Genomic DNA, 12,514 nt, shown 5'->3' with positions numbered 1-12,514 from the left:
GATGATTCACTGTAGTCTTCACTTTTCAGTGAATCCCCAGGACCCTTATCTGAAATGTAACTTTTCCTATCTTGTTCTGTGAAATCAAGTGTTCAGATTTATGTATTCTAACTCTTCATTGACCCTTGATTTAGAAAGCTAATCTTACTCATTTTGATAAAATGTTTGGTGTTATATCTTCTTGATAAATTGTTCTTGGGTTCTTTTTTTCTGTTCAACTTTTAAGATTTTCTTCTTCAGTCTCATCTTAGAGAACACCAAGAGTTCTCTCAATTATTTACCTGGATTTTTGTTGCTTAAATAAAAGGATCAATAATTAGGACTTTGTACTAAGATATGTTTCTTCTAATCTTTAATAAAACATCTTAATGTTTTTTTATCCTGTTGTATAAACAACATCCCCAAATAATCAACAGTGGAATTTAGATAATATTTTTCAATAGGAGTTATTCTTGAATACCACAATTAAGTAGCCTTTTAGTCACTTCTGCATTTTGAGGAACCAAAACCAAGAATCCAAACGCTTATTAAAGCAGCACCTTTAAATTTAGTACTCAAACATTATTTACATTATTACATTATTTACATTATTACATTATTTGATAATGTAAAAGAAATTGGAGGAGAGTTCATGGAAACTATTGGAAGACATGAGATATTCATTAGACGTAATTTAGCATACAGAGTAACTTCATAGATGTTTAATCGTTGAAATGTGTTTTAATGGGGAATTTGATTGCAAGTAAGATACTGAATTCTTTTCTTAAAAACAGCTGGAGAAAGACCTTAATCATTATTTATCTATTCTCAACCAAAAGTAGTCCCACATAGAAGAATCCTATTAGCTGCATCCTTCATTTATCCAAAATTTTATCACTTTAACTTTACCATTTTAAAAAGCATTTAAAAATTCAGCAGACTTTCCCTTTGCTGAATAAACCGTTTCCAGATAGAAAGTATAAAATACATTGCAATGGAAATGGTTCACTTCAGAGAATGAATATAACACCCACTTGGGAACTTTTCATATGTAAGTTATTTACAACTGCCCTTTATTGATTAAAGACTAAAAAAAGTTCTACTTCAACATAACTTTATATTTTTAGCTATTTAAACAAAAGAAAATGTAGCTTTTTAAAAAATACACTCTGAATTCAAGCATTTTACTAGATATTTTATTAAACTAGTTTTTGTGTCGAAACTTGGATCTTTCCCATAATCCGTTAATGAATATGGTCAAGATTCCTACAAGGAATTCATTCATGGTTTAGTATGATTTTGTTATTTTTCTTAAATAATTCCGCCTTGCCGTCATAGTAGTTTTTTTTTTTCACTACATGCCAGTGGACCAGTAAAATCTCAATTTTATAAAATTTAAAATTTTAATGCTTATACATAATTTCAAATTAATAAAAAGAAGACATTTATAATTTTAACACTGTACAGTAATTAAGCATGAATTTTATTAAATTTTTATGAAATGCATTAACCCTTTGTATACTGTCTGAGCTCTTTGGACCCAGTTTTAGTTTTTGAAGTTTTTATATAATGTATAACTAATATATATATAATTATACATATAACCAGTAGGGAGGACTATATTACATGACTTTTCATTTTTAAAAAGTTTTGATGAGTGTGTCTTCAATAGAAGAAACATATTTTGCTGTTACCATATGTGTCCACCGCTGAAGCCTTTTATAATCAGAAATATATTGTGGAATCTTAGTGAAATTTTTCTATATCTTTAAGCATTTTGCCATTTTATCTTAGAAATTAATTCATTTATTTCAAGCTATGCCAAATAAAGACCAAAATAATAAGCCAGAAAGAAAATAATGTAATTGCCTAGAAGGCTAATGACATAAAGTCATCATTAGCAGTTTTAATTACATAGCCCATCAATACTGTATCATTTTTCAAGAAATGTATTTTTATTATTCATTAAAGAAATCTATCCTTCCTTTGCTTGTTTAAAGACAAGATATTAATATAATCTATTTTAGTTGCTAAGCTAAATTTTTCCTTCTAAAGCCTCCTGAGAGTTGCAAAATTTGTTAGATGTTCATTTGAATTTCTTTTTTCTTTTTTTTTTTTTCTGCCCCCTCCTTACTTTTACTCTCTTTGGTTATTCTTACCTTCCATAAACCAAACGTTATGAATAATTCTGTTCCCTTTACACAGAAGTCTCTTAACAAGTATATGCCATGCAAGTAGAGTCTCTTAAGATTCTATTTATGAGAATAAAGAGAATATTGAGTATCTTTAAATAGACATGTACACAAACTCTAATAAAGTTATCATTGAAGTTACAAACAAGCCAATAGGTACACTGACAGGCTAGTGAATCATAATATTTCATAAAATACTCCAGTTTTAGAATATATTGCTTGTGAATCTAAAGAACCCTAATTCTTTATTTTTTACTTTTTTATCTGATGATAAATTTAACATGTCACATTTTATAAATTTAAAGAACGCAGCCTATTTGATACATTTATATATTGCAATATAATTACCATTGAAGCAATATTTATCACATTACATCATTATACTACAATATTATTGTCTATATTAATTATACTGTGCATTAGCTCTCTATGGCTTATTTACTACTCCTTATAAGTTTACACTCTTAAACACCATCCGTCTTATCCCCCCATTCCCTACCCCCTGGTAACTCCATTTTATTCTGGTTTTTAATAGGTTGACTTTTTTTAGTTTCCATATATAAGTCAAACTGTACAGTACTTTTCTCTTTCTCACTTATCTCATTTAGCATAATATACTCAGGGTTCATCCATGTTGTTGCAAATGGCAAGATAGCCTCATTTCTCATGGCCGAATAATCTCATTTTATATTATAATCACATCTTTTTTATCTGTTTATTCATCGATAAACATTTGGTTTGTTTATATCTTAACTGCTGTCAGTAATGCTGCATGGATGTACATTATAGATTGGGTATAGAAGAAGCCAAATTCTTAAATATGTGTTGACATTTAGATGTTTTTAACTGAACATACTTAAGTAGTGCTGAACACCAGGCAACATTCTTAAGTAACATGTATTTAAAGTCAAGCAAGTGAACTATATGTTGGTGATTAAAAATAATGTGGCCGTCTTTTTACTAAAAGAAAATTAGTCAGGCAAATACTAACTTAAAATTAAACAATTTTAACCTTATGAAGTATATTTATTAGGTGGTAATATTTTATATTCATAATGCCATAATATCTGTTGGTCCTAACGAGCTGTGTTGTATCCAAGTCTCATGCCTCCTTTTCCCCTAAATTTCTCAATTAAATTCTGTACTGTAGAAATGAAAAGGAAAAACTTAGAAAAGGTATAGGAAAGATTGTTATTGATTTCTTCCTCTTTAGTTGTTCAAGGAATAGAAAAGGACATTAATCTGAAGAAATTTGTCTCAGTTTCCTGAAGAGTTTTTAATTGTTGAAACTGAGTGAATTTTGGCCTTCAGTAGTCTCAGAATTCCTTCTTTCTTAAATGTTTGCTTTTCTCCTAGAATGGTGGTAACTGTTGCCATTGAGTGGCACCTGAAGCAGTCTCAGTAAACATAATCTTTGATTTACAGATTTATCATATTAAAAAACAAGTTTTATGTGAAGCTCTTCCTCTCACTGCTACGTGTAATTGGTGCTGTTTATAGAATTTCTTTTCAAAGAAATTAATGAAAAATAACTGCTTTCACTTAGACAAAACTTTCTGGAAGCATTTATTTATTTTCCATTCAAATCTATTCTAAATTTGTTTCTTGCTCACATTTATACAGCACAATATGATAAGCTCAGTGTATATACATGGTTATAGTTATATGTAGTACAGCAACTATATATTGTAATTAAAAATTGGTACAAGTACCCTAACACTTTTTTAAATTATAATTTTTATTTTAAAACCTTCTTAAAAGATTTTTTCAAATCACAGATAATATTTTAATATATTAATAGTTATTGATACCAAGTCACAAAAAGAAAGAAATAGCATAGGTGGTGAAATGAATATTTTATATTAGGAATATCCTTGAAATTTAGGATTACAGGTTTATCTGTATCTTGTCTTTGCATCTGATAGGAATGGATCTCACATTAAAATTTATACACAAAGCACATAAGTAAAAATTTAAAAGCGGACACATTAAACCTTTAATATATCTGAATGAGCATCTAAAGAACCATTCTCTGCTATTGTTAATGTCATGGTAAAATTACAGGTGAATATTTAAATGTGAATATGACTAAAACTGTCACACTTTGCACAGGCCTACAAAATAACCTTACACTTGTTAGCTTTCATTTATTTGGAAACAGAATTCTAACAATTACTTATGGAATATCTGATATTTGGAGGATGATGTCAGAAGTGAATCTGTTCTGTAGACCTCCATCACACATCAGATGCATCAGATGGGTCCATGTCATGTGCATCTCTTTTCCTTTTTCTGCACTTCCACTTTGGTTCCTTCCTTAAGCTCCCGGTAATGTAAGGAAGCTAATTCCAGCTCCTTTATAGAGCTATATTGCTATTAAACAAGACTTAGCATTCACGTACTTTGCAGAAAGCTACTTATGAAAATTCAAAAACTTACAGGGCGTTGGAAGACAGTTATATAATATTAAAGTATTTTTTCTAATTGATCATTTTTATAATATGGATTAATTCATAAGATTTCCAAGAAGGATTTCCAATTTAATAAGAATGGCAATAATTACTAAAAAAGACTATAATACATATGTATGTATATTATATATGTATATATACACATAAACTTAACAAAATACTGTATTTGTTTATATATATTATAGCACAATTCTAGTTCTGCACCTCAACTGTTATTTTTTTTTATATTTTTAGAATCCTGATATTTGCATTTAATGAAGAACAAAAGATGAAGGAGAAACAGGATATTCACTAAGGATTACATCTGCTTGCTGCCGCAGATCTACATACTAAGAAATTCTGCTGCTGCTTCTTGCTTAGGAGTTGATCAGCTCTGTGATCAGACTGCATTGGAGTTTGACTGCTTTTTACCTTTACATTGCCAGAAGAAATCCTGATTGGAATGTAACAGTTACATCACTGTCTAATGACTATGGAAGGTAATAAACTGACACTCACTTTTTAAAGTTACGTCTCACTCACCCACAGAAAACCATTCTTTAAAACGATAGAAACCAAGCCCTTGTGAACACTGCTATTGAACATGACTCATGGAGAAGAGCTTGGCTCTGATGTGCACCAGGATTCTATTGTTTTAACTTACCTAGAAGGATTACTAATGCATCAGGCAGCAGAGGGATCAGGTACTGCCATCGACAAAAAGTCTTCTGGGCATAATGAAGAAGATCAGAACTTTAACATTTCTGGTAATGCATTTCCCACCTGTCAAAGTAATGGTCCAGTTCTCAATACACATACATATCAGGGATCTGGCATGCTGCATCTCAAAAAAGCCAGACTGTTGCAATCTTCTGAGGACTGGAATGCAGCGAAGCGGAAGAGGCTGTCTGATTCCATCGTAAATTTAAACGTAAAGAAGGAAGCTTTGCTAGCTGGCATGGTCGACAGTGTGCCTAAAGGCAAACAGGATAGCACATTACTGGCCTCTTTGCTTCAGTCATTCAGCTCCAGGCTGCAGACTGTTGCTCTGTCACAACAAATTAGGCAGAGCCTCAAGGAGCAAGGATATGCCCTCAGTCATGATTCTTTAAAAGTGGAGAAAGATTTAAGGTGCTATGGTGTTGCATCAAGTCACTTAAAAACTTTGTTGAAGAAAAGTAAAGCTAAAGATCAAAAGCCCGATACCAATCTTCCTGACGTAACTAAAAACCTCATCAGAGATAGGTTTGTAGAGTCACCTCACCATGTTGGACAAAGTGGAACAAAGGTTATGAGTGAACCCTTGTCATGTGCTGCAAGATTACAGGCTGTTGCAAGTATGGTGGAAAAAAGGGCTAGTCCTGCCACCTCACCCAAACCTAGTGTTGCTTGTAGTCAGTTAGCATTACTCCTTTCAAGTGAAGCCCATTTACAGCAGTATTCTCGAGAACATGCTTTAAAAACCCAAAATGCAAATCAAGCAGCAAGTGAAAGACTTGCTGCTATGGCCAGATTACAAGAAAATGGCCAGAAGGATGTTGGCAGTTTCCAGCTCTCAAAAGGAATATCAGGCCATCTTAATGGTCAGGCAAGAACATCATCAAGCAAACTAATGGCTAGCAGAAGTGCAGCATTTCAGAATCCGATGGGTATCGTTTCTTCTTCCCCCAAAAATGCAAGCTGTAAGAATTTACAAGAAAGAAACAACGTAAAACAAGCTGCTAATAATAGTTTGCTTTTACATCTTCTTAAAAGCCAGACCATACCTAAGCCAATGAATGGACACAATCACAGTGAGAGAGGAAGCATTTTTGAGGATAGTAGTACACCTACAACTATTGAGGAATACTCAGATAACAATCCTAGTTTTACAGATGATAGCAGTGGTGATGAAAGTTCTTACTCCAACTGTGTTCCCATAGACTTGTCTTGCAAACACAGAATTGAAAAACCAGAACCGGACCAGCCTGTTTCTCTGGATAACTTAACTCAGTCCTTGCTGAACACTTGGGATCCAAAAGTCCCCAATGTAGATATCAAAGAAGATCAACATACCTCAAAGAATTCTAAGCTAAATTCACACCAGAAAGTAACACTTCTTCAGTTGCTACTCGGCCATAAGAATGAAGACAATGTAGAAAGGAACAGCAGTCCTCAGGAAATACAGAGTGATGTGACAAAGTTTAATACACAGACTTACATGAGAACTTCTGTGATAGAAAGCCCCAGTACACATAGGACTACTCCTGTGAGCACTCCACCATTACTTGCATCCACCAAAGCAGAGTCTCCCATCAATCTTTCCCAGCACTCTCTGGTCATCAAATGGAATTCACCATACACCTGTGGCACTCAGTCTGAAAAGCCAACAAATATCACATCTAACCACTTAATGGACCTTACGAAAAGCAAAGAATCACAAGGAGAGAAAGCAGTCCAAAATGAAGGTGCACAAAACTCTGCAACTTTCAGTGCCAGTAAACTGTTACAGAATTTAGCGCAGTGTGGAATGCAGTCTTCTACTTCAGGGGAAGAGCAAAGACCCAGTAAACAACTGCCAACTGTAAATACAGATAAACCCATGGGTGTGATCGATAGATTAAGTAGCCCTCTGCTCTCAAATAAAACAAATGCAGTTGAAGAAAACAAAGCATTCAGTAGTCAAGCAACAGGTTCTGAAGCAAGACTTTCTGGTTCTGAAATAGAAAATCTGCTTGAAAGGCGCACTGTCCTCCAGTTGCTCCTGGGAAACCCCAACAAAGGGAAGAGTGAAAAGAGAGAAAAAATTCCTTTAAGAGATGACAGTACTCAGGAACATACAGATAGAGCTTTAAGTGAACAAATATTGATGGTAAAAATAAAATCTGAGCCTTGTGATGACTTACGTATTCATAATACAAGTGTGCACTTGGGCCATGATGCTAAGGGTGCCTCATTCTTAGGTATGGCTCCTCCAGTGCAGAGAAGCGCAGCTGCCTTACCAGCTTCCGAGGACTTTAAATCGGAGCCTGTTTCACCTCAGGATTTTTCTTTCTCAAAAAATGGTCTGTTAAGTCGATTGCTGAGACAAAATCAAGAGAGTTACCTGGAAGATGATCTGGACAACAGTCACAGAAACAGTGAACTGACACTCCTAGAATCAAAGAATCTTTGTATGGTTCCCAAAAAAAGGAAGCTTTATACTGAGCCATTAGAAAATCCATTTAAAAAGAGGAAAAGTAACATAGTTGATGTTGCAAACAGTCACAGTGCTTCAGAGGTACTGTATGGGTCCTTGATAAACCCCCAAGAGCTGAAATTTAGCAGAAATGATCTTGAATTTAAATATCCTGCCAGCCATGGTTCAGCTAGTGAAAGTGAACATAGGAATTGGGCCAGAGAGAGCAAAAGCTTCAATGTGCTGAAACAGCTTCTTCTCTCAGAAAACTGTGTGAGAGATTTGTCCCAGCACAGGAGTAACTCTGTCGCCGAAAGTAAAAAGAAAGGACACAAAAGTAATGTGCCCAATAGCAAACCTGAATTCAGCATTTCTTCTTTAAATGGACTGATGTACAATTCCTCTCAGCCCAGCAGTTGCATGGATAACAGGACATTTCCATACCCAGCAGTAAAAACTCCCACAAGTCCTCCTTTTCCTGAACACTTGGGTAGTGCGGTTTCCAGATCAGAATCTGGGCTTCTGAATGGGTGTTCCCTGCCCAGTGAGAAAGGACCCATTAAGTGGGTTATCACAGATGTGGATAAGAATGAGTATGAAAAAGATTCTCCAAGACTGACCAAAACTAACCCAATACTGTATTACATGCTCCAGAAAGGAGGCAATTCTGTTACCAGTCGAGAAACACAGGACAAGGACATTTGGAGGGAGCCTTCATCTGCTGAAAGTGTCTCACAGGTTACAGTCAAAGAAGAGTTACTTCCTGCTATAGAAACTAAAGCTTCTTTCTTTAATATAAGAAGCCCTTATAATAGCCATATGGGAAATAATGCCTCTTGTCCACACAGTGCAAATGGAGAAGTTTATGGACTTGTGGGAAACGTGCTAACAATAAAAAAGGAATCAGAATAAAATATACCTGCCATTCAGCTTTGATCTTTTTAAAACTAAATAGTATGAACTTGAGATCTGTATAAATAAGAGCATGATTTGAGAAAAGCATGGTATAATTGAAACTTTTTTCATTTTGAAAAGTATTGGTTACTGGTGATGTTTAAATATGCATACTACTTTTTGCTTTACGTTAGATGTCATGAGGAAACTACTGAACTAGCAATTGGTTGTTTAACACTTCTGTATGCATCAGACAACTGTGAGTAGCCTATGAATGAAATTCTTTATAATCACAGATAATAGGCATAAATTAAAATGTAAATTTCCATCCATAGTGGATTAATGCATTTTGCTGCCTTTATTAGGGTAATTTATTTTGCTTTTCAGAAGTCAGCCTATGTAACACATTTTTTTAAAGTCCAAATTGTTAAATAACTCTTTAAAGGGTAATATTGAATAAAGGTCCTAGTGCCGATTCATTTTTCATTATCCAATTCAAAAATAAATTAGAAAAAAATATGCTTACATTTTTCACTTTTGCTAAAAAAGCATATTTATTTTTAACTCTTGGAAAGGATTTTGTGGTTCCCAATGTGTCTGTTCCACCCCAGTCCTTTTCAATATCTATTTCATTAAACCTTGTACTACTTAGTAAAAATTGATTACAATTGACGGACATTTGATAGATCCTTAAAAAAAGGTAGATTTCCATTTTTGTATTGTAACTATTTTGTTAAATTAATATTTCTCCTTTTACAGAATTAGGAAAGTTAACATTTATCTTCAGATGGTTTCCTGAATAGTTGAATATTTAAGTTGTTTTTAACAGAAGCAAAATGGCTTTTCTTTGGACAGTTTTCATCATCTCTTGTAAAAGTTATTTCTCACCTTTACTATGGTACCTATGAGTCTCATGACTAGGCTTTCTTAAAGCTGGACTCAGACCACATGTATTAGAACCATTTGGAGCACTCGTTTTAAAATGCAGATTTCTAGGCAGCATCTCAGCTCTACAGAAAAGAATCTCTGCAAAGTGGACCTGGGAATCTTCCATCTGCATCATAACACATTTAACAAGAAACTCCCTAGGTGTTCCTTCTACACACTGAAGTAACAGAACTGTCGCTTATAACTTTTCTCAGAACACAGGACTGTAAAAAAAATATTTGATGCCTATATTTTCCCCAATACAACCACACATCAACTAAATATTTGCAGTATTGTAGTTCATATATTACCGTTATATCTTTGGATATCAGGTTCAGAACACTTTTTATGACAAAAAAATTGGGTGGAGGGGACAACTTTCATATCTGGCTCAACATCTCAGGAAAATCTGTGATTATTGTGTGTTCTAATGAGTAACATCTACTTAATTAGCCTTAGGGATGGAAAAAACAGGGCCACTTATCAAACTCAGGTGATTCCAGGGTGGTTTAGAAACTTCTCCTGAATACATCCTTAACTTCTTTTAAAATCATTGTCCTAATAACAGTGCTGAAAAGATGAAAACATTTATTTCAAACTCAAGAATGGCACTAACTCAGATCAACTAAACAGAAAAGTGCAAAAGGCACGTATACATGACAATATAATTGTACGCAGTCACTTCATTGATCTAGTATTTTAAAATAGTGGTTAAAAGTAAACATCGATGTTGTCTTGGAAGAACTTAACGTATTATTGAGCCACATGTGGTTCCAATCTGGAAACAAAGTCCGTGTTTTTAAGTTCAGTTTTTATAATCCACAATTCATTCACCAGATATTTTTGTTTTTAATCATGAACCAGAGTGGCAACTGACCTATCGAAAATTGTTATATAATCAACTATTAGAAGGAAATCTAATTGAAGTTGTTTTGACTCAAAGTTAGTTTTAAAATTTTTATATTAAAAATGGGTGTTATTTCCTAATATGACCTAAAAACCCTAAATGATTATTTTTTTCTCAAAATGATTTGTAAATAGTTATTGGATATATCATAAAATAGGAGTGAATATTACGCTACATCATGGAGAGATGAAGGCATATGCTTATTCTGAAATGAAAATTCCACTGACCAGTAAATATATTCTACTCCATCCCATATTTACTCTGTGACAATCTTATTGTCTACACTCTATAAATAAGGTTTTAAACAAGTCATTTTTTTTCTCCCATTGTGAAAGATCTGGAGCCTTAGAGATATACTACAAAAAATAGGCTTTTACGAATTTAGGTCAGGGAAAGGAACATCAAGGGCCAGCATTGCTTTTTTGTTTTGTTTTGTTTGTTTGTTTTTTCCTTGTTTCTTTGGTTGGTTGGTTGGGTTTTTTTGTTGTTAACTGTTAAAGGAATGAGGGTATGTAATACATACGTAAATATGACCACACACAATGCTATTCTGATTTACTAGAACATGTCCACAGCTTGAGTTTAGGATGATTTTGAAGAAGAGCTGTGAGAAAGGACATACATCCATAAATTCACTTTATTTAATGCACATGTAGATACAAGGATGCACATATACACATTTTCAAGGACTATTTTAGATATCTGGACATTTTCTTCCTAATGAAGTCATTTGTGAAAGGGTACTGCAGCTCTCAATGACATCGGTAAGGTAGCATTACCTGTTTATTCTCTGCTGCATCTTACAGAAGAGTAAACTGGTGAGAGTATATATTTTATATATATATATATATATAACATGTATATATATATAGACTTGTTACATGAAGATGTTAAAATTGGTTTTTAAAGGTGATGTAAATAGTGATTTCTTTAATGAAAAATACATATTTTGTATTGTTCCAATGCAACAGAAAAGCCTTTTAATCTCTTTGGTTTCTGTATATTCCATGTATAAGTGTAAATATAATCAGACAGGTTTAAAAATTGTGCATGTATGTATACAGTTGCAAGTCTGGACAAATGTATAGAATAAACCTTTTATTTAAGTTGTGATTACCTGCTGCATGAAAAGTGCATGGGGGACCCTGTGCATCTGTGCATCTGGCATTTGGCAAACTGTCTTAAGTCAAATCGGATGTTCATCCCAACATGACAGTATTCCATTCCTGGACATGACTTCTGTGGTTTAAGCTTTGTGAAAGAATGTGCTTTGAATCCAAGGGTCTTAAAACTTTTTAAAATCAAGTCAATCATTTTTCAACATAAAGAGTTCTCACAACTACTTTCATGAATTTTTTAATCCCATTGAAAACAATATAACAGGAGTATTCCAGCATATTGGAATACAGGCGCATTACCATTCATGGTATGAATTCTGGGGTTTACACACAATTTTGATGTGCTCTCAGTAATATAATTTGTCATTTTTATTAGAAACTTAATTTCTTCATGTGATGTCATGAAACTGTACAGACTGCAGTGTGAATTTTTTTGTCTTTTTTTTTTAATCTTTTAGTGTTTACTTCCTGCAGTGAATTTGAATAAATGAGAAAAATGCATTATCTCTGGTTTGAAATGACTGTTATTTTGTGGGTTTCTCTGGCTTTTAGGTTTTTTATAGACATAAAAGTCTCTGGTCATGAAAATAGCAATAAGTTTCCAAGATTGCTTTGCCCTTCTCAGAAACATGAACAAAACAAAACAAAAAAATGCCAGCAAGTTAGTGTATTTAAAGACAGGGCAATTGAGCATAGCTCGAAAAGATAATCTACCTGTCCTTCCTAGTGTTGATTCTGTTATTTGTTGTGTAACTGGAATGATCACTAGATTTTTAAAGTGGAAAAGAGTTCATACAATTTTTAAAAATAAAGTGATTTCGTATATACTTGTTTTAATATTTTATTAGATTTTTATTTAAGTTTCACTGTTAAGTTCATTTTATATAAAA

At 33.4% G+C, this 12,514-nt stretch overlaps 1 protein-coding gene across 6 annotated transcripts in view; it reads left to right on the top strand.

Annotated features, from left to right (window-relative positions):
- The window catches only part of NRIP1 (nuclear receptor interacting protein 1), an 87,226-nt gene extending 75,098 nt beyond the window's left edge, over nt 1–12,128 (top strand). For all 6 annotated transcript variants that reach the window (XM_016164048.2, XM_016164044.2, XM_036220023.1 and 3 more), the window contains one exon: nt 4,877–12,128. In XM_016164048.2, coding sequence (XP_016019534.2) covers nt 5,226–8,690 — 3,465 coding nt within the window. In that variant the 5' untranslated portion in view covers nt 4,877–5,225 and the 3' untranslated portion in view covers nt 8,691–12,128. The remainder of the gene's footprint in view (nt 1–4,876) is intronic.
- Nucleotides 12,129–12,514: the final 386 nt, after the last annotated feature.

This window comes from Rousettus aegyptiacus, unplaced genomic scaffold (assembly GCF_014176215.1).
Source record: "Rousettus aegyptiacus isolate mRouAeg1 unplaced genomic scaffold, mRouAeg1.p scaffold_m13_p_4, whole genome shotgun sequence".
Taxonomy (NCBI): domain Eukaryota; kingdom Metazoa; phylum Chordata; class Mammalia; order Chiroptera; family Pteropodidae; genus Rousettus; species Rousettus aegyptiacus.
This window is presented reverse-complemented; position numbering and strand designations above follow the sequence as displayed.